We start from the raw sequence: 26596 nt of genomic DNA, 5'->3' as shown, positions 1-26596 counted from the left end.
ATCTACTGTCTCGACAAAAAGCACAATTAACAGTGCAGACATACTAACCTCATTTTGTGGTTGATGCTCATTTCTCAAAGTTAAATACAAGAAGCAGGTGTCTACATAGAAGAACCTCATCTATTCAGCAGTTTTACTTGAAATACAATAACTGCAAGTATTGTATTTCTAAGCCACTTTTAACTCCTACCTGTTCTGCACTGTATTATTTTAAGTCTGAACATGCAAGAACCAGCCTTGAGCTACATTCAGCAAAAGGAGATGACTGCTGCCAGTGATAGCCATTAAAAGTATGTGGGTAGGACACATCTCCAGAGGATTTGTTAGCCATGAGAGAATTTTACTTCTGCTCTACAACTGGCGTATCAGTTTCCTAGAACAGAAATTCCCTCCAATATGCCAGAGAAGAGTAAAATTACTTTCCCTAGTTTTTGGGAGAACAAGTGCCAAAAGTGTCTGCCCACCAAACCCTTTCCCAGCATCAGCCCAGCCACCCCTACGCTGCTGAGCCAGCTACAGCACTTCCATTCTGCACACTTTTTCTTTAGCTGCCAAGTGTGTACTTGTACTCAGACTCCCACAGGAAAACATTCTTACCCCTCCATCTATTGAAGCAATGCATTGCTGGACATCTCTGGTCATTTCTGGCCGCAGTAGAGGAGCTGATGGGACACTCACTGACAGCAGGATGCATGTGGTGGCTGTTGGGTGCTGATCTGTGTCTCCCAGCTGCCCTAAGCGACATCCCTACCAGAAAGTGCAGTAGCAAAAAGAAGGATCCTCTGACAGGAGCTGCCTCACCAGAGAAACACCATCATTTAGCATAGGGGAGGAGGAAAGGTAAGAGCAAAAGCCAGCCAGACCTGCCCTGTACCACTCACTCAGTCCACCAGTGAAAGAACTAAAAGGGGGAAAAGGCTGAAGTAAAAGCGAGGCAGCTCTGCCCCTGCCGTCACCCCCCAACACAGCTGCCAACACTCTCCTCAAATGCACCTCCCTAAGGAGACACGGGCACCCTCCACTGCAGGGGGGGCGGGGAGATGGGCTCCAGACCAAAACTCTCCCAGGAACGCAGCAAGGGCTAAAGGAAGCAATCAGAACCAAGAGCACCGTGCTGGAAAGCACCTACACTGCAGGCAGCCACAAATCAGTAAACAGGCCAATCACTACAGTCACTTTTTATTACAGTTGGAGATGGTTGTCAGGAAATAGATTTTAAAAGTACATACAAGATTTCCTCAAGATAGTTCCCTCACGTCATCTGATTTGGATTCTCTGAACTTCACTCTGAAACACCAACTCTGTTGATGCACTTTCCAGAGATCACATTTGCACTCACAGCTTGAAATAACTTGTCAGTTTTATCAACTTGCGTTTAGAGGATTTGGTGTGAGAATGGAAAGAGCCTTTAAAACCAAGTAAGGTAAAGCAGAGATTGTTCCAAGATATTATTCCACCACACCCCATTTAGAAATAATTGTGGAGCAAGTGGCTCCTGCCAGCCTTACCATAACCCAGAGCTGCAGCACAGACAGCCCAGTGCCAGCAGACAGAGTGCAAGCTTCTCACAAGTATTTTTGTGAGCCATGTTTCCACATGCAGCACCTTCAAGGATTAGGGAAAAAAAAAGCCATTTTCCTTTTCCCTTGAATCTCTCATCTTTAGTGACTACATATAGCTTGCAATGATTTTTAAAACGAAGTTTCTTTTTCAGCTAGCAGTGACCATCAGACTCACCAATTTAGACTACGCACACCACAAAGTATAAGATACCCAAGAAATACTAAGCTAAATAACTTGCCTGTCTACATTTTTAGGTATACACAAAATACCTGCAGCCTTACAATAAAAATTTTTTAAAAGGCCTGAATAAAAGCAGAAGCAGGCTGCACCTAAAATGGGGCTCCAAGTATTCAACTCCTTTTGCACCAAAAGGTACTCATGATTGGAGGGCTGCAACTTACAGAATTCCTCCTGCCTTCAAAAAAAAAAAAAATTCAAAGAGCATAATAAAATAGAAATTAAAGGTAATAAAATAATCGCATACTTTCAGATTTTTTTTTTTAGTGAGCTATAATATTAATGGATATGCTGGGTTTCTGGGTTTTTCTAATCATCATTCAGAATGAAAATGTTCTGGCAGACAGTAAGAAGCGCCCTTTCAGAAATTCTTCTTACAAGCTGTGGTTCTAACTCAGAAACAAAACTATATTCCCATTCCCTTCAAAAAGCATTCTATTTCTTTTATAAACATCTTGTGAGTTCTGGTCTCATTTCCCCACTTCCAGCACTAAGCTTAAAAGAACATAATCAGATACACAGATAAAGCACAGTTATTTGTGGTTTGGTCTTTTTTTAAAAACAACATGCTCCTGAAGATTTTTCTTCCCACTGTGCCCTTTGAGAATGATTAAAAAAAAAAAAATTCTTGTATTCTTGCCTATCTTCTACACTATTTTTTCAGAAGTGAAATTATTATGGCCTTTTCCCATCCTTTTATTCTGGAGGCTGATCCTTTAGAGAGCAGATGAGCTAACAAAAAGCCAAGGACATTATCAGTTCCAGCACTTATCCAGAGCCTGACTTTGATCTCACCTCCGTGATCCTGTTTCCGCATTATTTAAGGAGAAAATACTGCAAGTCATGAAGCTTGCTTCATAATGACAAGCTGCTTCAGAGACAAGAAAAATATTGTGCAATTTGTTTTCTGCAGAGAAAAAACTGACCTCATATTTCTCATACCGGCCCTCCTGGGAGGTTAGTTTTATCTCATGTAAAAGTTCAGGTGATTCTGATGGATTCTTTTTATAAAGAGCTCCACAGAACACTTCCAGCAAGTTTGAAGTAGCAGACTGTGATGCAGGGGTTGAAATTCTTGTGCCAGATATGCTTGTGGTAACAGTCCACAGCTACTATGCCCTTAGATGATGTTTCTCACCGACTTGGGAAGACCCATGTCCTGAGGTTGGAACATAAAAGCAAAGAATTTAAATTCAAGGGTAATTTGGTGCAACTTCTACCACAAGGTAGCAGCTGTACCAACAGGTTTGGGGGTTCTTTTATTCCTTCCTTCCTTCCTTAAGCCTGAGAAAGATGCTAAAACAGTCACAGGAGCAAGCAGAAAAAGAACTATTCAAGATCAACTAAACTTAATCACACTGAAGTTGTCCCGCGTTTTCTCCAGCAACAGACAAGCTAAAGAATGTCTGCTTGGGCTGTACAGTCATGCACTTCAACAACCACTGCTCTTCCCATGTTCAGCTGCTAATGGTTTATGATAGTGGTGCTGTAGCAATGCTCAGTGTGGGTCTCCTGATATTTCTGATAAGGACTTACTGGCAAAAGCCTCCCATAAAAGCCTCAGGGTGTAACTGAGGCTCACAGCTAACACCCCTCCGAAAAACGCATGCACCTCCATGGCAGCTGCTGGGAATATTTCCAACCTGCTGTCTTTGGGGCTTCTTGAGGACCCACTATCTGGCTAATAAATAAAGGGAAGCCAGAAGTTTCCTCCAAACACACTAAAGCTAGATAAGAACTTGCAGCTAGTGCATGCTGGAAAAGAAGAAACTGTCCTACGAGGCCTAGCATTACAGTCTCCAAGGAAAAGAAAGGGGGGGAAAAAAAGGTGTTTTTACTGTATGACCTTAACCTCAGAGATATTGACTCAGTGTTGAAACAACCTCTCTTTTCTGCAGTTCTTCTGAGTTACCCGTGAGAAGAGAATAAAGCTAGTCCCTATCCATCATCTCCAAGTTTAGCAGAACGGATCAGTGTCTCAATTTCCATCTGACAGAGGGGTTGAAGGGAGAGAAACCACAAACAAACAACAAAACAACAGAATAAAGTAAACACTGACTACACTTCACTGAAAACACGTTCTATCAAGTTTAAATTCCTACATACTTAGGTTTAAAAACGGTCTTGCAAATCGCAACATCCCTACCCCGTTTCTGCTTCAGCATTTCTGAATTAATTGACTGGTGCCAATTACACAATTTATTTTTATGTTCAATACCAAAAAGGTTGCAACTATCACAGTTTGCGAGAGCAGAGAATTTACCGAGCAAAAACGCGTCTGACAAAAACGAACAGATGTAAGCCATAGTTTAAACAATGCTCAACATTTCACTGAGGATAATTAAGCACCCCAGTCGTCATTTCCCCTGTTTTGGGGGGCTGGTGGAAGGAATGGGGGTTTCTCGCGGCCCCAGCAAGCCTCAAGGCCCCTCCGCAGCCCGGCCGGGCGCTGCCACCGTGCCCGCTCCAGCGCTGCGCTGCCGGGGGGGCCCGCCCGCCGCACCCCGCTGCCTGCGGCTGCACGAACGCGCTCCCAGCACGCCTACGGCCAGCCAACACAATGGAAACGCACCCGTGAGGGACAGATTCATTTTATTGTGGAGACAGCGCTACCGTACAACCCAGTGGCCCGCTGCGCCAGGCCCCCGCGCCGGGGCGGTCGGGGCAGCCCCGGCTGCGCGGACCCACGGCCGCCCGGGGCGCTCGGTGCGGGCCGGCCGCCGCCCGCTCCGGGCCGGGACACGGGGCCGGGCCCGCCGCGGTGCCGCTGCCCGCGGCCGGGCGGGCTCCGGGGCGCTGCGCGGCACCTTCTGCCGGAGCGGGGAGGGGCGGCGAGCCGGCCGAGAGCGGCGGGCAGGTGAGGGGCGCGGGGCCGGGGAGGAGCGGGGCGGCGGGAGGGCGGAGGGGCGCGGTGCCGCCGTACTCACCGCGCGGGCCGGCGCGGAGCCCCGGCCGCACTTCCTGCGCGCTCGGAAATGAGCGGGCGGGACCCTCCGCCGCGCCGCTTAAAGGGGACGGGCCGGCCGCCCCCGACCGCCCCCGGGGCGGGACCGGGTCCCCCGCGCAGTCCCGCGGGGGAAGCGGGGCCGCGGCCGCCGCACGGCAGCAGGGCGGGGCCGGGGACCTCCCTCCCTCCGCCCTGCGGCGCCTTCGCTCCCCGCTGCCCTGGCGCGGGGGCGCGCCGCGCTCCGATGGCCCCGGGAGCGGCCCGAAGTGCGTGTCTGAGGGCGAGAGCCGGCGGCGTATCAATCAATGCACCCTCCGCAGCTGTGGCGGCGGCGCCCGCCGGGCCGGCCCCTCAGCGCCGCCGCCACAGCGAGCGCGCCCGCGGCCCCTGCGCTGCCCGCTCTCCCCGCTGCCCGCCCCGCCAGGGACCCTGCTCCGGCCTGGGAATAGCCCTGGCACTGCCCGAGCACACACGGCGCACGCTGCTCCGCCAGCGCTGGAGCTCAACGGCTCCCAGGGGTCCAGCAGCAGCACAGTGATGCTGATATCTCAAATGATAGCAAACCCGTGAAATTATCATGTAGCCTTTATGGTGGAAAGAAGCAGAATTTACCAGTAATGATTTCCTACTTAGCCAAGTATTTATGTACAGCTCTGTATTTACAGAAGAACATTTCATTACACCTTCCTTTTTTTTTTTTTTTAATTATTAGTTTTCTGCACGGCTTGACCTGAAAGGAAGCCAGGCTTGGGAACTCACACAGCTTCCAGCCATGTGCATGAATGGTGGCCTGTAGCAGTTTATAGGAGAAAAGCTCAGGAAGCAGGTAAGGTAGGAATGTTCTTTTGTAACAATGTACCAAATGTTTCTGGTCTTGCTCATCAAAAGCGGAGTCAGAGAAAGCCAGTAAAGGCTTATTATGTACAGGCCTGCACCCCTTGACATCTCTATGCTGGATTGCCTGTGACTGCTCACCTGCCTCAAAGGCGGGCACTGAGGGCTTTCCAGAACAGGGCTCCAATGGTCTGAGCAGCAGAGGCTGCATCCTTTGCCATGTTACTGCTCTGTCGAGGTCTGTATCCCATTTAGCACAGAGCAGCCCTTTGTCTTCAGGCAAGCAGAAACCAATTTGTTGATAAACAGCTACACCACACAGCATGGGAGGGGGCTGGGTGTCCAAGGACCAGATCTATTCAGTCTAGATTTCAAGCCCTCAGGCAGAAAAGGTCTTTCCAGGGAATATGTTAAATGAACAGGGAAAAGACACTTGGCTGGTGTGGCCAGCCATCCATCCATCCACCCAGGCACTTTACTATCCATTAAAACTTGTCACAATGCTAGATCATCATTTTAGGTATTCCTCAAAAATATACTTGGAAAGTATATTCATAGAATTGTCAGAAGGTTTTAAATATTCACACATGCACTCCTCAAGCACGCCACTTTACATGTGGCTTCATTACTCTTTTAAAACAGTATGTAAATATACTATTTTAAACCTAACCTCATGCAAAGTTTCAGTATTACACGTTACAGATGGCTGTTGAACATCCTGCTTGTCGTCTTTGTTGTGGATAATGAGTAGGAGTTTAGTAGACACCGACACACTGGAGACTGCAGTGTTCCGTAGACATAATATTGGTGAGCACAAGAAGATAATGGAATGGAAATAACTGAAATTACTGATTTTGGTAACTAACCCTACACTGTAGATCTGAAACAAACTCTGATAATGCTGCAGCACCCACTGGTTGGCCTCCAAAGAGCAACCAGACTCTGAATATTATCCTTCTAATTTCCCAGGTACCACCTTTCTGCACGTGAGCTTGTTGCTGCTGCGTGGGGAGAGCTATACAGGGCCTTCCAGGAGATTATACACACAATACTCCTTCTTCTTCTCTAAGTGCCCGTTTCCTCTGTTTACCAGAATTTCTTCTGTACCAGAAAGGCTGGTTTTTTCCAGATTGAGAGAAGGAAAAAATAGATTTCTTAACCTCTCATAGGAACAACATGGGTATTCATAATCATCTCTGTATGACAGGTCTACCGTGTCAGGAAAAATGATGGGTTTGCAGTGATGTTGGGTGTACTTCCCTGATTCTTCTATCAGAACAAGCTGTTCTAAGATTAGATATTCCTTCATAACGCAGACCTATATTTATGCTGATAGATGTTATAGTTCCTATTTGGTGTTAATCTTACAGGCCTACAGAGGAATTCCCACATTTTTTGTGAATAAAGCAGGCAATAAAACATTTAGGGAATGTCTGTGTTTTAAGATAGAATTCGTTGCAGCCTGGGGATTTTTCTTAGAGAGGTAGTTGCAGACCTCCTAGCATCTGAGAGCAATAGTATATATATTTATATATTTATAATTTATGTGACTCAGCTTCGAATTTTCCTAAAATGATAGGATGGTTATTTAGGAGACAAACTTTAAAAATATTTCCCTAAACTTTGCTAAACACTGTTCTTAAATTGGTACAGTTGGGGGAAAGGAAGTAGCGGGCTGGCAATAGCTAATTCAAAAAAGAACTGTTTTCCAGAACAGCATTAGCTCCAGCCTCTAGTGGTTTTGGTTTTCTTTTTTGTGCCTTTTTTTTTTTTTTTAAGCATCTGTGTGGGCTGGAGGGGAAGAAACAAAAGAGAAAGAGAGAGAAGAGCTGATCTGAGAACATGATACCAAAGTGAAAGAGTAATGCAAAAGAGGCCAAAGGAGAAAAGAAAAAAAGCAATCCTTCAACAAAGAATATTTTTGTTCTATTAGCCTCTTGAGCCAAAATGAAACGTGTAGAATAAGAAATGTAGAATAATAAAAATGGTCCATAATGTGCCTGAAAATTCTGAGCTTTAATTGTCAAACAATAGTCATTAGTTTGCTTTGACACAAGGCTTTTTGTCAAATACCACAGCTCAGATTTACTGATGGCACAATTCCAACATGGTCCCCATGTGAAGCCACTTTCTTTTTCCTTAAGTGTTGCAAATTATTTATAACAGATCCTGAGCAATGCAACCAAATCCATGAAGAAAACTGAAGATTTCTGAAATCAACCCTCCTAGAGTGTTTTAATCACGGTGATTTATATCCCTTGAAATCCTCAATCTGAGCTTCTCACTAAGTTGCCCTCAGTAACCCTTTGTCACTGCTCCTGCCCAAACGCGTCCTGTTGCTCTGGGCAGTGAAAGGGGTCCTGGGAGAGGCCGTGTGCTCCAGCAGAATTAACTCACGGCTGCCTTGGGCTGTGCCAGCCTTGACCTCAGGCTCTGCTGGCAGTGCTGCAGTGTCAGCACCAGCTGGGGCACTGAAAGCCCAGCCTGGGGCTTGCTCTGTGCCTCTGAAAGGACACAGTGGCATTGTCATCGTGGGGCATCAACCACCTGTGTTAAAGGTGCTCAAAATGCCAGGATGTTTTACCTCGCCGCTTGCAGAGACTGGAATAATCTCTTGACTTACCACAGCTTTAGGAGAGACAGCACATCTGTAAAACCAGTTTGTACCAACACACCAAACATCTTCCAGTATTCATTGTTACTGTGCCCTTTATTTTGCAGTGAGCAACATTTCCTTTTTGTCAATGCCTAGGCTTTTGGCCTCTAGATCTTTGAGTGCTGAAGGACTACATTTTTTCATGTAGTGTTTTGGGATCAAACAAATAGTAATTCTTTGGTATTATAAGGTACTAAATTTTGGACTCAGAAGCATATAATTTATATAATGTTTGGGAAATGAACTGTTTTGGATTGCTCTTTTCCTGTTGTTTTGGGATCACAGTTGCTACATTCCTTCCTTTCAAAATTCTCATTAGAAAACAGTAACAACTGACTTTAAATTTATATAGAGTCTTTTCATACATTAAAGCAGACTCAATAATTATGGTACTAATTCATGAAAGTAGAGGACATTCCTTATCATGAAAGAACAATCAATACAATCACAGCTATAAGTGAATGTAAATAAGATTTAGTTTTATCTACTATCTGAAAAGGCTTTCTTCTGATAACAGAAGTGCTTACTGTAGTCCACTTGCTTTTTTCTTTGAATAGTGATAGTTTAGCATCTGGAAAAGTGTATGGAAGGATAAATCAGAATTTTTTGGATACAGTCTCTTCAAGTTAAGTTTTCCTCTTTGAAACCAACATATAGTTGCTGTTAGCAACAAATGTTTTCGGAGCTCTGTAACAGTAGCAAATGGATTGTGGAAACATTCCTGTACCACCAGTACAGTGTCGTTCTGGCTGGTGCCACAGGGAAAAGGAATACAGAAGGGGACAAGCAGGGAGCTGTGTTAAATGCCTGGGCTCTGCTGCTGCTCCAGCTGAGAGCAGCAGGCAATATTCTGCAGTGGTGGCAGAGCATTTTTCCTGGCCACATGGCCTTGTTTTTCCTGGCAGGGACAATGGGTAGTGTGCCCAGGGTTCCACTGCTCACTCACAGCTGCACCAGGGTATCACATCAGAGTCAGCAGTAACAACATACATGGAAAATAACCCATGTAGGTGGTGCTGGAATTCTATACTGCTTCATTTCTGACTATTCCAAAACACCTTTCCTATATAGCTTCTGTCTAATAGCACCAAGAAGTGCTGTAAGCATTTTTCTAAAAAGAGAAGAAAATTTTGTCACAAATACATTGATGCAAAGCAGCTCTGAAACAAAGTCCGAGCAACCATATTCTGTGCCTAGAATGGAAAGTGAATAGGAGGGTTTTTACTGGAAGACTCAGTGTTATGCAAAACATAATAAAAAATACACATTCCTTTTTTTTTTTTTTTGTCCTTCAGTACTGCAGAACAGTAACCTATGAATACCATAAAGTAACAGATTAAAAATCAATTCTATTAAATTACTTTTTAAACTGTAGACTTGACTACCTAGAATGCAGCAAAAGTTAGAACATTCTATATATGAGATTTAAGCCAGAAAATCTTTCATGAACATTTCTTGTCTGATGAGATAATATAAATTATCAAGCTCTTTTGGTTGGTTACCTGGTTGGGGTTTTTTCTGTGCTTGAAAGCCTCATGCACCACAGCTCAAGTTATTCAGATAAATCTCTACAGTAAATGCAGTCTAGCTAGAGAGAAATATTTGGGCTTTCTTAATCTGATGTGCTTCATGTTTTATACAAAATACTCAATATATCAGCATTTAATATGTGTTAGTGCATGATCAGGTGTACCCACTGAGCCTGCCCAACAGTCAATAAAACCACCACCACCTTCCACACAAAATAAAAACAGAACTATAGAAAGGCACAGGACAGAGATGATCATCCATGCTGATACTTAGCAAACAGTTAGTACAAAGCCAGTGTTCATTTCTTCATTCACTAGAAACTTCTATAGTTCATTGTCTGTACTGTGCTGGTCCACTCTTTGCAATATTTATCTACTCCACTTTAGGGTCTGGGGTTTTTTGCTAGTGTTAAGATTTGTTCTGTCACTGCCCAAAAAAGATCTCCCTCCATTTGAGTGAAAACTTCAGCCAGTTCATACAACAAATTATTTGTTTCTCTTGTTTCTAGTACCTTTCATTGTTGCATATACATCATTAAAATCTTTTTAAGTGCAAAATTTTTCATATTTTTAAAGTCCTCCCATAAAATAGCATGGAAGTAATAATAAAATCAGCTAACTACTCTGATTTTATTAGAAGTACTTTACCAATCACTGAAAAGCTCTCACAGGGCTGTAACAATGTTAAGACAGGGCAAAAGGAAGGTTCCCTTGTCAAGAGAGAATCCTCCTGGGTACCATAAAATATCAACGGACAATGAGAAAAAAATACCATATGTCAGTAGAGCAGTCGAAAATACTTTTAGATTTTCATGGAAATTGGCATCTGTTCCTGGGGTGCATAAAAGCAGTGGCTGATTTTGGAAAAGTGTTAAAGTATGCTGTTGAGACTTCACTGTTATCATTATAAAACCAATGGGTAGGGATGAACTGATTTGCAAAGTCAGGATCAAATGTCACTGCATTCCCAGCAGTCTCACAAGCTTCTCTTTAATTGCTGACTAGTAATGATTGTTTTATCTTTGTTAGGAAAAAATTTTGCTAATGAGCATCTTACAATGATGCTCACATCTCACATCTGTTGGTAAAATGAAGCTCCAAATCAAATTAATTCAAAGCAAGATTTTACATTAGAAATGCAATTATAGGAGAGCTGAACAGCAAATACTTTGAAAATCACTTGAATTTGTTCCCACTCCTTCTCAAGAGCAAGGAAAATGTGTTCTTGCGTCTCCTTTCCTGTGCCTGTTTTTAGAACTGGAATGAGAAAGACCTGATCTGGCAGCCTGCACCCCATTTAAATGATGGAATATCGAGTTCAGAAGTATTTACTAGATGGAAGTGAATGGTTATAAATGACATTTATATTTCAGTTTCATTCTCTTTTTAATTTAAATTTACAGAATGTCAGTTACCAGTTCTAGCACTATGCTAGACAAGCAAGGATTTGCAATATTTTAAAAAACAAATCATATTTGTGACAGGATAAGCATAGAGATAAAAAAGTTTTTTAACTGATTTTTTTCTGCAACTCAAGCATCTTAGAAGCTGTGTGCAGGCTGTGTTTAAATTACTGATATACACTCACAACATGAAGATGTTCATTATGAATGCAGACAAATGCAAATTGTAAAATTTGGCCACATGTAGGAGGTGAAAAAAATAGCTTAACTTGTGAATGCTAAAATGCTGCTGATAATTTGATGTGTGTTTTCTGCTCCCCCTGAGCTATGCTTGAATCTTGTATGACAAGGTCTTTAGTGTAGACTTGATGCCTTTCATAGCAATAAAGGTAATATGTGCTATTCATATCACTGCATTTCAAGGTTTAATACCCTGAATAGTGTCCTGCTATGTATTGCCTAGTAAATATAATTATCATTTGAAATGGTAACAATTAGAAGCAATCTCTAGTTTAAGGCATTTCAAAGCATGCATTTCACATTTTCTAACATGAAGAAACCACAATGGAGACTCAATAAGCAAATAGAATTGATTCCATAAACATTACTTCTATTTGGTTCCAAAATTGTCTCTGATGGTAACTTCCTGTAGCCTAATTTGATTGCTTACTTTATCTTTGTGCATGTAAAAACAGGGATCAATATTCTGCAGTATAAATTAAAAGTATTCTTTGTAGTATAATTACAGAAACTCACATCATCTCTTTTTTCCTCCATATTTAACAAACTGTCACAGTTCATTCCAACAAACGATCCTGGAAGAACAACACTGGGTTAGACCTCCAACAGCAACGTTTTAAAATAAAAATCCTTAGAGTCAGCATAAACTTCATGCTTTTCTGTTTGCTGGCTGGATGAGGCCACTGTTCAGAAAGCCTCTGCACAGGAAAAACAGTGAAGTAAACATTTAAATGATTTCCTGACTCGATGCTAAAATCTCCCTCAATTATTTATACCCTGTACCAAAAGGAATAATTCTTGTCTTCTGCTGTCAAATCAATCACTGACACTCTTGACCACATAAAAACTATCTTAGAAAACAGTTAACCCTGCTGGTTTCTCGCTGACTGGTTCTCAAAGCTCTGCACATATTTAAAAAATATATACTATGGCTCTGGTATTGATCTCCTGGATCTTTTCATACACTTTTCCCACATTTCAGTCTTTACAATGCTCTTCCAAGCTTTTTAATCATCTGAAGATGAATCCAGCTTTCTCAAGGAATGAGATCAGCCCTCCCTCTCAGTCTCATCTGTCCCATCAGCCACCCCTTCCTTGGGATTTCACCCTTTTGACATGTGGTTTTCCAACAGACAAGAATTTATTCTGAATCTCTTCCTTTGTTGTAAAATACTCTTCAATAAAGGGATACTATTCTTATTATTGGCAGCACTTTGGCAAAAAAAAGTAGGATGAGCGTATCCTATTGGTTTATTGATTTGCACTGGGCTTATACCCCATTACATTCTCTGACAGTAATTAGAGTTTTCAGGGTTTTTTTCCCCCAAATAACTCAAATATACCTAAATACAGGCAAGCAAGGTTCTTTACAAACCAAATGCTTAAAATACATATTCACTTATTTTAGTTTTATTAAAAATTTTAAAATACTTCCATCCTTAAGCACAGTAAATTCAGAAAGGAAATTGCATTGGCAGGACGCTATGAAAATGTTCCATGTTAGTGTTCCAAATGAAAATCAGTGTTCACATCAAACTCTTTCAATCATGATCATGACAGGAAGGAAAGCCCTGAACAGCTGAAAAATTATATAAGGACTTTAACAATAATATATGTGACCTGCTGAGTGCAGAAAAATCAGCCTAGGAACTGCAGTGATTGATTGATAGCCAGATCAAGGCTGAATTGTTCAGGATTTCAAATCTGTGGTAAGCGCAACTGCAATGCTCCTAAACTGTTCTCACTATTTAGATTACTCTGTAATCCATATGAAACTGCTTGCAGATGAGATAAAGTTGCGTTTTTATGAATGGTACCTTTTAAACCCAAACAAGGAGCTAATTATTTCTGAAGAGCTTAAGGGAATGTGTAGTCATCTATCCTCAGGCAGACAAAATGCTTTTACTTAACTTCAGAACATTATCAGCAAAGTGAACTTCGATAATGGCTCAAAGAAAGAGGTTTCAGCAATAAATTTGTTGTTTTAAGAAACATGTAACCCTTTAAAGGACCAGGTAAAGCCAAAAAACACACTATAAAAAGAGAGGGACTATTAATTTTTTTCAGAATGCATTAGGAGCATTTATCTCTCTGTTGTAACTGGAAGACACAGGTTGCTGTCCCGAAGTTTAGAAATGAGGGATACAAAACACAGCTTAAACGAACGACTCAGCTTTACTGAAGAGCTTTAAAAATACCAAAAAATATTTCATTCACTGTCTCTTCTAGGTATAAATTAGAAATTTATTTGTGCTTACCTCTTCTCTAGTGTCTAGTACCTAATTCCACAAACTGCTTCCCAACAGGCAAGTTAAGGTGTTATACCAGGGATGGCGACACCAAGGCTATTGCTACTTTATCCACATTTTGATAATACCCTTTGTACTCTTGCTAGTTAACTGTTAGCATATTGGATTTTAGACCAGCAAATGTCTATGAATAATGTATTTATGAATGATCCCACTAACTTCAGAAGGACTACTTAAATTTTATGAAGACAGATAGAGAGGACATGAACAGCTTAGGCTTTCCTATTAAGATTTTAAGTCCTTGCATACATTTTAAGGGAATGATTTGGTTCTTTTTCAGGAAGTTTGCTTGGGCTGAAAAGATCAAACCCTTCATCACATTATGGCTCATCTGCACTCTGTTCATGGGGAATATTGCCTGGTGCTACTTAAGGGCTGGTGCTTTTGAGTATTATCTCCAGTATTTTGTTATAAATTTACCACTGTAGCTACAGTGAGAAACAATGTTTTCAGGTAAGCTGAGTTTTGAAACAAAGTATTTCAAAATTATAAGCAATTTTTTTTAACTTTCGAAAGTTGGAGTAGAAATATTCTTTTTAGATGTATTTTTGAAGCTTCTATTGTTGATATAAGACTGATATAAATCAATAAGGAATATAAGCTTGCTTTTACTGTGTGTTTTTAAGAATTACTAAGGTCCAGTTGAGGGTACCATACAGATTCATCCATATTTTGCATGACGAGTTCTAGATAAAATCCCCATGATTTAAATATTATGTACCTCATATCCATGGGATAATATTTTTAAGAACTTCTACTCCTTCTACAGGATAATGTCTGCAAATTAAAAATTGCAAGCTCAGAGCAGATTTTCTGAGTATCCTACCTCTGGAAGTTTGTGGAAACCAATACTGCAATGATTCCCTTGTGCTGCTCAAAGGACTGCACTGACATGGAAGATTCATGCTCTCCCCCATCTGTCATAACTCAAAGCACAGATCAGGTAAACCATGTCCTTTCTGCAGATATTTAGAAAAGGTTGTCAGAAATTTTTAGAAAGTTATTCCCTCCAACCTGTATATTTAGGTGAGTCATTTGTTCCCTCTGAATTCACTTTCCTCAGGGCAGCCAAGTGCGTAAGTATTTCTGGCACTGATGGAAATAATCATCTGCTGTATCACTTTTTTCTCATGTGGGAAGTACATTTACTCTCCAAAGAGGAACTGAAACAAAATTGTCACCATTTTGACTAGTGGCAACACAAAACAAACAGGAAACACTTCAAGGGAAATATTTACAAAAATAGCACACACAGAAGACATAAGAAGCTTTCATATTATGATTGAATACTTAAAAGCAATAATCTGTTTCAACATTGATGAGCAGGAAGGGAGCCAAAATTAATTGGATTAGGAAACTAATTTTTCATTAAACTGCACTTAATGCAGATAACTCTGCATGAAAACTGTAATTATGGGCTGTGTATGTGTTTTATATGCAGGATCCTATGTCCAGTAGGATAGGTAGCACTAACTATTAGTAAAATTTTCACACAAATTAATGGTTGAAACAACACTGACCTATGCTGAAAGTCTAAAGTACACACTACTCCCTGCACCCACTGGTTATTTCAGCATCACTTACTGTCCCACTCACCTACCATACAGCAATGTTGGCACAGGGGGATTAGGAACTGGGTGTTTCCCATCTCTCAGCTGCATACTGTTGCTGAAGATACTGGATAAAGTTACATTCCTCATTTAAGGAAGAAAAAAACCCCAAACAAAACCAAAAATCTTGATGCCTTGGTTGCTCACGGCGAGTGAGGAATTCCCATTTAAAGACATAAACATCAGAAAACAATTAGACAAAGCACAGAGTTACCACAAGTGTGGTTTTTCTCTTCTTTTTCACAGATCTCCCAATAGTAAAACCAGCCCGTATAAAGGGTTTAATTTTCAGTGCCCTTTGTTTTCCAAGTATGCACTCCGACAGGTGTGTCATGCCAGTGAAGATGCCCACGGTATCACAGCAGAGCCCCTCCTGCATACAGAGCTGTGTGTTTGCTGTGCATAAGCTTTACTCAACATGGCAAATGTCTGTGCAAAGGAAAAGCTCCTGTGCCTGCTGCTTGTCTGAAACCAGGATCAAGTATGCAATCCAACAGAGAAGCTCCTACAATTCCAACACACCACTTCATATCCCACTTCTTGCAAACTGAAAATCTGTGCTCAGGTTTTGGCAGTCTGACTCAAGACCATGTTTCTGAAATCACAGACTTTAATGGAAACATAAAGTTGATACACAAAACAACATCTGAAAACAGATCTGAAACATCAAAATTGGACTGTAAGTGACAGGAGCAAGCTTTGGTAGAATTGGATTATTTAGAATAACCATCACAACGCTAACAACGAGCCACTCAGGATTTACATCCCAACATTTGTAGCAAATGAAAGGTTACCCTTAACCATGGTAGATTACAAATAAAGACAAAAGTAGTGCTGATCATTTACTCTTCCACATAGAACATGACTCACACTCTGACTGTTCTCCCAAGGATCAAGTCACTTTTGTAAGGACAACATTTTTATATTTCACCTTAACAAATTCCAGTGATACTTTCCTTTGTAGTTTCAACAGCAGAGTTTTAGACCAATTTAGCTGTGCAACTGTTTTTTTTATTTGCTACTTTCAAGGTAATAGGTTTATTTGGAATTATGTTATGGCAGTATAAGCAATTTGGAGCCGAGAGGAGGTCTCCAACCCACTTAACAAGACTGCAAACAAAATCTCTGTACTTGAGTATTTGCAAAAGGTGTGCTGAGGCAGAGGATGTCCTGTGGCAGAGCTGCAGGAGGAGGTGAGAAGGCTACATAACTTCAGGCTGTGAAGGAGTTGGATGGCTGGTTCCAAGGAGAGCCTGCAGTAAACCCACAGCCGAAGTGGCAAAAAACTCCCCCATCATGCACACACAGAAGGGAGGAGGGGTGTCAGTAAGGCAGAAGAATGGACACTTGAAATGACAAGGACCTGTGGGAGGAAGAGACTTCCCTGAAGCCTGAGACGCCCCTGCAGAACTACTTCAGCACTCTGCAGGCTGGAGAGGGAGGACCCATCACATCAGGAGTGAGGCTGGAGCTGAGTAAGGCAGCCCCATCTGCTTCCTGTGTAACAACCAGCACAACTAGCCAAGGTGACAGGTGAGAGCAGCAGGGGACTCTCCTCTGACAGGCACAGAGGGACTCACTCATCAACCTGACTGATTACCAGAGAGCTGCAGCAGGGATGTCACCCACAGCCTCGTGCCAAGCCTCGTACAGTCTCCTGACCATTATCTGCTGCCGTTGTTTCACGTGTGCACCAGGGACGCCACCAGGAGTGGTCTGAGGAGGACCAAGGACATCACAGATCCTGGGAGTGGTGGTGAGGGACTCAAGTGATGGCAGCTTTTTCATCAGTCCTCCCTGTCAAAGGGAAGGGCTTTGAAAGGGCCAGGTGAGTCTGGGAAATCAGCATATGGTTAGGGGTCTAGTGCCACAGCCAGGGGTCTGGCTGCTCCTGGGAACTCACATTGAAAACCTGGGCTGATGGGAGTCTGATGGGGGCCCATCTGCCAGGGAATGGGCAGACCATCTCTGGTCACAGGCTTGCCAAGCTGGCGAAGAAGCCGTTAAATTGAAGTTGCTGAGAGAGGGAATCCTCAGCGTATTCCACTCCTACTTGTTTGATGCCAGCACCAGCAAGGGATGCCCAGAGCCTGAAGGGCAATTGCAAAACAGCAAGAGAGAACCCAAAGTGCTGTGCAAGGGAATTCCAGCCTTCCTGCCAGTAAGTCTACTCCATCAGGGCCCAACTTCAACGCCTTTATGCAAATGCACGTAGCATGGGGGATAAACAAGAGCAGTAGGAGACTGTGCACAGGTGCAGGGCTGTGATCTTACTGGCATCAGGTATGTGGTAGGATGGCCGCTACGATTGGAGTGTTGCAGTGGAAGGATACAGGCCCTTTAGGAAGAACAGGCAGGGAACAGGAGAAAGGGTGTTGCTCTCTATGTCCATGACCACGTGGAGTGGTTGGAGCTGTAATGGGGTTGGATGAGGAGTTTATGGGTCAGGATTAAAGGGAGGGTAAGGACAAGTGACATTATAGTGAGGGTCTAAGGCCACCCAAACAGGAGATGAGACCCAAGCAAATGAGACCCTCTACAGACAGAGAGGAGCTGCCTCATATTCACAAGTCCTGGTCCTCATGGGGGACTTCAACTACCCCAAAATCCATTGGAGGGATAACACAGCAGGGCATGAGCAGTCCAGGAGATTCTTGAAATACATGGATAACTTGCTTCTCCAAGTGATAGAGGAGTAAATGAGGGGAGTTGCCATGCTGGACCTTGTTCTTTCCACCAAGGAAATGGTGGGGAATGTGAATCTCAAGGGCAGCCTTGGCTGCAGTGACCATGAAATGGTGGACTTCAAGCTCCTCAGGCCAGCAAGGAGGCACACAGCAAGCTCACTAACCTGGACATCAGGAGGGCACACCTTGGCCTCTTCAGGGATCTTCTGGGTAGAGTACCATGGGATAAAGCCCTGAAAGGAAGAGTGACCCAAGAAAGCTGGTTAATATTCAAGGATCACCTCTTGGTAAGGTCAGGAGCGACACAACAAAGAGGAAGTCAGGCAAAAACATCAGGAAAGAGACCTGCATGGATGAACAAGGAGCTCCTGGACAAATTCAAACACAAAAAGGAAGCCTATGCTTCCTCCACAGAAAAAGGGTGAAAGCAAGGACAGATAGCCTGAGAGGAAGACAGAGAAGTTGTCCAAGCAGCCAGGGATCAGGTTAGGAAAGCCAAAGCCCTGATAGAACTCTATCTGGCCAGAGACATCAAGGGCAACAAAAAAAGGCTTCTACAGGTACATTGGTGAAAATGTGAACCCTCTCCAGAAAGAGATGGGACACTTGGTTACCTGGGACATGGAGAAGGCTGAGGTACTCGGCGACATTTTTGCCTCGGTCTTCACCAGCAAATTCTTCAGCCACTCAAGCCCAAGTCTGGACAAGCCCCTTTGCTGAGGTGGCAAAGGCAGGGACTCTGAGAATAAAGAACCACCCACCACAGGGGAAGATCAGGTTCCAAACCAGCTAAGGAACCTGAGGGTCCACAAGTCCATGGAACCTCATGACAAAATATGGAAAATAAGGTGACTGGTGTCAGCCCATATGGCATCACTAAGGGCAAACCCTACAAATGTCCTCCTATGACAGGACAGTGCTGGTGGATAAGAGAAGAGTGATTGATACCATCTACCTGGACTTGTGCAGAGCATTTGACACTGCCTTAGTGTCATCCTTGTCTTGACATCCTTGTCTTGAAACTGAAGAGGCATGGATTTGATGGATGGACCATGTGGTGGATAAGGAATTGGCTGGATGGTCACACTCAGAGTTGCTGTCAACAGTTCAATGTCCAAGTGGAGACCAGTGATGAGTGCTGTTCCTCAGGGGGTGGTACTGGGGCTGGCACTGTTTGACACCTTTGTTGGTGACATCAACACTGGGATCAAGGGCACCCTCAGCAAGTTTTTCAATGACACCAAGTTCTGTGGTGCAGCTGACACACTGGAGAGAAGGGATGCCATCCACAGGGACTTTGAAAGGCTTTTCAAAGCGGTGGGCCCACACGAACCTCATGAAGTTCAACAAAGCCAAGACAAGGTCCTGCACCTAGGTCAGGGCAATCCCAAGCACAAAGACAGGCTGGTTGGAGAATGGATTGAGAGCAGCCCTGGGGAAAAGGACTTGGGGGTGTTGACTGATGAGATGCTCAATAAGACCAGGCAATGTTTTTAGGGCCCAACAAGCCAACTGTATCCCAGGCTACATCACAAGCAGCATGGGCAGCAGGTCAAGGAGGGGTTTCTCCCAGTCCACTCCATTCCTGTAAGACTCATCAGCTCTGGGGTCCCCAGCATAAGGAGTTCATGGACCTGTTAGAGCGAGTTCAGACAAAGGTCACAAAGACCATCAGACCGCTGAGCACCTCACCGATAAAGACAGGCTGAGAGAGTTGGGCTGTTCAGCCTGGAGAAGAGAAGGCTCTGGGGAGACCTTAGAGCAGCCTTTCAGTACCCAAAGGGAGCCTCCAGGAAAGCTGGACAGGGAGGTTTTTACAGGGGCATGCAATGTTAGGATAAGGGGAAAGGCTTTAAACTGAAAGAAGGCAGTTTAGGCTAGATATTAAGAAGAAACTCTTCACTGTGAAGGTGGTGAGGTACTGGAACAGGTTGCCCAGAGCAGGTGTGGATGCCACATCCCTGGCAGTGTTCAAGTCCAGGTTGGATGGGAATTTGAGCAACCTGTTTTACTGGAAGATGTCCCTGCCCACAGTGGAGGAGCGGGCAGGGGGGAAGGGATTTGGAACTACATGACCTCCAAGTTCCCTTCCAACACAAACCATTCTATGATATTACTATTCTACTCTATGAATTCAGTCTAAAAATCCTGTATAGCCTATTTTTAACTAATGAAAGAAACTATGATTGTACAAGACTATGTTTTAACATTACTAATATGTTGGTGATGGAAAATAAATGTGTTAGATGAACACTCTTGATTGCCATCAGTCTATACAGCTTATCTTGTATCAAATTTATCTCCATTGTGCTACAGGTAAGAGAAGTTAAGACTAATAAAACAAATTCTCTTCTTATTAAGACAAGACAATACATTTTACAAGACTTCAAATGTTGAATCTCAAGTCCTCTATTGAGTTACTAAATGTTTGCTTCCAAACCAAGATATTGGCTTTGTTAGTGCCAACATCATTCTAACACTTGTCATTTGATAGCAAGCTCAGTAATCTGGGAGCCTGTTTCCCTCCTCCCTTCTATATATTGTTTGTGCTTCCTGCTTAGATCGAGTGGTTGTATGCTAACAGCCACTATAAAAGTAGCAGTTCAAGTACATTTTACCATCCCAGGATGCTGTAACACAGGATGGTTTGTCTAAAAAACAGAGAGGATGAAGTTCAAAGACATTTGCACTAAGAAGTTGCCAAATGGAACCATATGCAAACTGGCAACTTAGAAAGAAGTACCAGAACTACAACTCTTATCCAGCTTGATATGTTTTCTGAAAGGGGAGAGAACCAATTATAGTCTTCAACATAAATAACACACTTTAAAAACTACCAATAAAGGGAATTGCCAATTTAAAAGTTAGTTGTTGACTGTACAAAGAACAAGCCAATGGACGTCCCACTCTTTGCCTCCTTGGTTTCCTCAGGAGTCCATTACCTTTCACAAAGAAAATTTTAGCTATCAAACTTGTCCATAAATTTTGCCGCTGAGTGTGAAACCATCCAGTTAGCATATACACTATCATTTGCATATCTTGAAAACACAGAGTTAGTGCCATCGAATCTTGTGAGTGGAACGGGGCTCTCCTCAGGCCAGTTCGGGTATGACATGCCTAAAAATGAAAACAGATAATTTTTTCTGCACTGAAGAACCATAACTTCATGTGCAGACAGTAAGGCCCTTGGCAAAACTCCCTTCAATACTTTAAGCCAGTCCACTGGATTTTGTCCCAAATCAATTCATATAAATGATGTTTTGAAATCCCTGAAGCAGAAATTCAGATGCAGGCAAAAATCCTGGATAAATTAAAGTGCTTACTCAATAAAAAATTGTGTGCATGCATGCACATGTGCATAATAAAAAGCTAAGAATTGTTTCCATAATTTTGTATTTTAACAATCATGTAGCAATATATTGCTTTGCAAGAGAAAGTTCTTGCTGTACAGGAAATGCTCCAAGAATTAATAAACCTATTTGGGACAGGATCCAAAGTCCATTTCAGTGATAGAGATTTACTTAAATGGGCGCTTTTCCTTTGGCTTCAGTGAGGTTCTGGGGACACTTCCACACCCCCAGCAGGGATCCCCTGCTTAGTTTCAGGAAATCCCAGGAGTGCAACTGAGTAAGGTCCAACAAAGTGCTGAGCACTCCTGTCTTGATTCAGCATTTAAAGTTGCATTTCAGGCCTGTAATTATTCGCATTGAGTGCAGTAACTGTTTCTGTGTTTAGGCACAAATGTTCACCAAAATGGATGCAGAGTGCTTAGCACCATGTTGATTCAGCTGTGCAAGCACAGAACCATAGCAGGGTTGAGATTTTCAAAAACAGAAATCTGATTCTGTTGCTTATTAAGCATTCAGCATCTGCCATCAACCTTGTGGCAACTTTTTTCTGCTACTTCATTCTTTTAACAATCTGACCACTAAGTGCCCCAAAATCAACATGAGTTGAGAAAACCAAAAGAAGAAAATAATAGCTAAGGCATAGATCAAAAATAGACCCAAAGCCATGTATTAATGGCAACTTTTAAACTAAACGATCCAACTTTTCAAAAGTCATACTGCTTGAAGAATGAAAAAAGTATCTGTGATGTTAGTAAGTGTCTAAAACCATGTAGAATATTTAATCAGAAGACAAAATATAGGAGTTTTGGCAAGAACCATTTTTACTGTCCATCTCACCATCACAATATGAAAGCATATGTTCTTTTTAAAAACACTTGCTACATCATTCAGTCGAGGTTTAGTACTAACATGTTCATAACAAATCAAAGGACGTGAAAACAGGTGATATTTTCAAAATGCCCATTGTTAATTACGTATTCAAAGGATTTTACATGTCAGTTTAGTCTGTATATAATATTTATATACAGTATTTCTACCTTCTGTATATAATAATCTGTTTTCATCCTATGATACATTAAATACATTTCAGCTTATAGATCCAAAATGTACTAATAGCAGCTGAAATTTAGACATCCTTCTTAATAAATGAAAAATGGTGCAGATGAGTCCCATCACTGAGTTATGGCAAAAAAACAGTACTGACAAAAAAGAAAGTCTATTGCTTAAATTAGAGGTGCAGAATCTAACATATTTTAAATGTTGTAGCTTCCCCCAACAGGATAGTTGAATTAGATACTCATTAGCATTTTATATTTCCCCTGAGAATACTTCCCTGATCTTTTTTTTTTTTTTGCTTTTACTGTATGATATCTAGTCATTTTACTTATTTTCACATCCTTTTAAAATGTTTATTTTAGACACAGCTGCAAAATGACTAAAGGATGATCCTGATGCAAACTTCGACATTTACCAAAAGAAAAAAACAAACAAACAAACAAACAAAAAAAAACCCAAAAGAAGCTTCCAAGCAAATTTTGATTGGCTTCATTCAGACAAGAAACACTGTAATGGGGTTACAGAGTTTGAGAACAGTGCAGAAGAAAAATCAACTTTTTTTTGTGTGTTGCTAGAATCTAGTAAATGCATGTGAAATTCTACCATAGAGTTTGTTTTCAATCCATGTGGAAGGGAGGGTTCGAGGGAGGGGAGCATTATTACAGTCCACGAGGGGTGTCTCCTCTTCTGAGAGCCCATCATCGTACAGTAGGGAATCGGAGGGCGTGGAAGCTGCGAGGTCTAAGTAATCCTGAGAAATGAATGCACAAAAAAGCTGTGTTAATGCTGTTTGGGTAAAAAGGATAAATGTGCACATGCTTTCTTTACAGCAAGGAACTACAGACCCACTGCACTTATCTTCCTCTAGAACCTCCTGGCGCCTGAGGAGGCTCTGCTTTCCAGCAGCCACAGCAGCTCTGGAAGCATCTGATTTGCCTGAACGCTGCCCCTGCTAGAGACATATGAATACTTCCCCTGCTTAATTCTGCACATCAGCAAAACACCCAACAAATTGAAAAGCTGTCCTAGCTGCTTTGCTTGACCTTCAGCTTCTGATCCATGTGTATGCCTGAAATATATATATATATGGAGATACATACACATGCTTAAAGAACAAGGTAATCAGATCTCATAATAATTTTTAAAAAGCTATTACATAACAATGCATAAAATAACCATGTAAATGTTGCCAAACAAAGCTTTGGTTGCTGTTCTAAAACTAGATATTTAGGTCACTGATAAGAATTTATTGGTTTTTATTTATGTTGCTGAATTGCTTTGATAAAAAAAAAAAGAATGTGAAGCATTTTCAACTAATTTAAAATGCATGAAATACTACATTCTTCTAGTTCTCTCTAACATCATTTATTCAGAAGTCGAATTTAGGAGTAACTTTTCACAATAGTTTCTAAATTATTACTATTATTTAAAGAAAACAGACAGGTTAAGGATAATCCATCCACATTTTGGGCTGAAGTCACCAAAGCTATTAGAAGAGGTAGTACTGCTTTCAAAAAGGTGCATGCATGTGGAAGGAACTAGGTATGTAAATAAGATTTGGTGAAAAATAAGTTACTTTGATTTAAAATACAATTAATAGGTAATTATTTCTGTACATTCAAACTCAGAAGACCAAAAAAACTTTCAAAATCCATGCTTTCCACACTTACCCTACTCTTCACCATCATCTTCTCTAGCTCCTTGCTGATCTCAGTAAATGTTGGTCGTTTATCAGGTTCTTGCTTCCAACAGCGCAACATGAGGTTGTACCTGGGACCCGTCACAGGGAAAAAAAAAACCCAAACTGTTAGAAATGGGTCATGCTTCTGCTCTAATGATTTACAGTACTGAACTTAACTGTGGCACAAAGGCCATCCACAAGTACATCAATCTCTGCTGTGAGTTCTGTTAAATGTTCCCTGGAATTAACAACTGCCACTCACAACAATGGGCTTTTATTTTCAAGAGCCTCCGTGAGTTTAAATGATGATGCACTTGGCTGTCCTTGAAGGACTGTACTTGTAGGTTTCACTTTCTCAAGGGACCACCTCAACTGTAGGGCAGCATGCCAGATTTCTAATTCACTTTGTATATGACACTGAAGAAATTTGTATATCAACCTGAAAAACTCTGCTGTTATACCAAAAAGCGGAATTTTGGTTTTCATTTGCTCAAATTCTTAAGTTTCTGGGAAGTTTTCTTCGAAGCAAAGCCTAGCCTAAGACAATTCACAGAAACTAATGTTCTTTTGATTACTTCTATTATTGTTCTTTTGATTAAACCTATATTTATTCTCTCTTTAACTGCCTTCTATAGCATAGAATATAGAAAGGAAAGGGAACAGAATTAGAGTTTTACAGTTGAGTGACTATCAGACAGACATTGGCAAGTTCTGAAGTGTAACTCTCCAACCTGTGCCATTCGTGTCATTTCTCTAGCTCAGCTGTTCTCAGGACTGAGTGATCTGTCCACAAAAGTGCTCTAGTGGTGGAAACAGTGGGCTATGAGAACTATAGGAAGCTACTGAAAAGCACTGCATTTTATGCCTTCATCCATGATCCCTCTCGTACTTGACTGGGTGTAGGCGAGAATGCAGTTTGAGAAAAATGGTCATTAAAGTGGGCTTTCACAAGCTGTCAGAAGAATTTCTGAGTAAAACAGAAGAAAATCTGCAAGAAGTCAGAAAATCATGATCTAGTTTCAATAAAAAACAATCCCAGAAACTCAGATGTGGTCAGTTTGCCTAAACTAATAATTATCAATGACATAACATGTTTGCAAATTAGTATTCCTCACTGAAATGAAACAAGTAAAAATGAGTATTATACATTTCTTAGACAACATTTGCCAATCATTCTTGTAAACTTCTACACTGCCTAAATTTGGAAATACTTAATGTTTTCCTCTGTATGTTAAAAAAATTATTATTTATACTATTATTTATTTAAACCTTTTTTTCCTCAGCCCAGATGTGGTCAAAGCATCCTTCCAACTGAAAATCGGTCAGAAGAGTGGTCACAATGATCAAAGCTTGGGAACTTTCAGAAAACCGCAACCACGATCAAATTTGCAGGCTGAACATAAAATCGTGCCTCATCTCCAAGTGCCATGGAAGATCACAGACAAAAGGTATTTCACATTGACTGTGTTTTAATAAATCAGCCAACAAATTATGAACTGTCTCCAAAGCCATGGGCTTATCAAATCACAGAAAATTTTTATTTTCAAGGGTGTAGATTCCTGGGCCAAGCTATCAGTTTTCCTCTGGAATGCCATGACAACTAAGAGACAATGACCGTGCATGGAGTATCTGTTTCATTTGCAGAAAGGTACTATGACATTTTCTTGACTATTTCAGCTACCACTGTGTTTTATGGAAGTTTCCTCCTTCCCCCACCCTCAGAAGTTTTGAATGTAGAAACTCTTTTAATTGTTTGGCAAGCATGTTATTCAATACCCTACAAATGGTTTGGATATAGCTGTAGGCATTCTGTGGGCAGTTTTTTCCCCTCACTTTACTGTTCACTAATTTCATGACATTCTTTAAAGCACAACATATTACAACTATATCTCTAAGAAATACAGAATAGTATTTATGAGGCATTTATTTAAACCTTTTTTTCAAGTATATTTATTAACGTTTTCTGAATCTAATCAGATCAAGAGTTACTTACATTTCTTCACTGCAGTTTTCCGGTCTCTCCATCCTATAGCCTGTTTTTAGGAGGTTAAAGAGTCTTTCAGGAGCAATACCTGGGTAAGGATTGCCTCCTAAAGTAACGATCTCCCATAGCAGAACTCCAAATGACCATCTGAAAAAGACAAAATAAGCTTTTATATAGAGTGGTAGGATTCAGGAGCTTAGTGTGGCATTTACACAACAAATCTCCTCCTAGTATTTTCAGAACCCAACAAAATTCAAGACACCTCAAGCCAGAGGGGCTGCACAGATGCAAGTAGGGCCACCCTTGTTCCCAAATACTGCTCATTGAAAAGGTTAGCAACCAAGACAGTAGAGAAAACAGATACCCCTCTTTTATCCATTGACAAAAGCTAATTATACCCGGGGAAAGTCCACCTTCTCTAGACAGCAGAAGGAGGATGTCCTTCCTCCGGTGGTCCAGCCCAAGACTTGTTCCTCTACTGCACAGTGGTCCTGCAGCAGTCTAACCTCC

The 26596-nt window shown here is 41.7% G+C and overlaps 2 protein-coding genes across 3 annotated transcripts in view; both read right to left on the bottom strand.

Moving 5' to 3' along the window:
• The window catches only part of CSGALNACT2 (chondroitin sulfate N-acetylgalactosaminyltransferase 2), a 32329-nt gene extending 27563 nt beyond the window's left edge, over positions 1–4766 (bottom strand). The window contains exon 1 of one of the 2 annotated variants that reach the window (XM_066191533.1): positions 4728–4766. The gene's annotated coding sequence lies outside the window, so the exon portion shown is untranslated. The remainder of the gene's footprint in view (positions 1–4727) is intronic. The other variant, XM_066191534.1, reaches the window with a different exon arrangement.
• Positions 4767–20768: 16002 nt separating this feature from the next.
• The window catches only part of RET (ret proto-oncogene), a 252913-nt gene continuing 247085 nt past the window's right edge, over positions 20769–26596 (bottom strand). The window contains exons 30-33 of the mRNA XM_066191532.1: positions 26096–26233; positions 24092–24191; positions 23025–23172; positions 20769–21132 (exon numbers count right to left, since the gene is read on the bottom strand). Of these exons, the coding sequence (XP_066047629.1) occupies positions 20975–21132; positions 23025–23172; positions 24092–24191; positions 26096–26233 (544 nt within the window). The 3' untranslated portion in view covers positions 20769–20974. The remainder of the gene's footprint in view (positions 21133–23024; positions 23173–24091; positions 24192–26095; positions 26234–26596) is intronic.

Source organism: Chamaea fasciata, unplaced genomic scaffold (assembly GCF_029207755.1).
Source record: "Chamaea fasciata isolate MVZ Bird 193981 ecotype frontalis unplaced genomic scaffold, bChaFas1.0.hap1 SCAF_9, whole genome shotgun sequence".
NCBI classification, from domain to species: Eukaryota; Metazoa; Chordata; class Aves; order Passeriformes; family Sylviidae; genus Chamaea; species Chamaea fasciata.
Note: the sequence above shows the minus strand (reverse complement) of the source record. Positions and strands in the feature narration are given on the sequence as shown.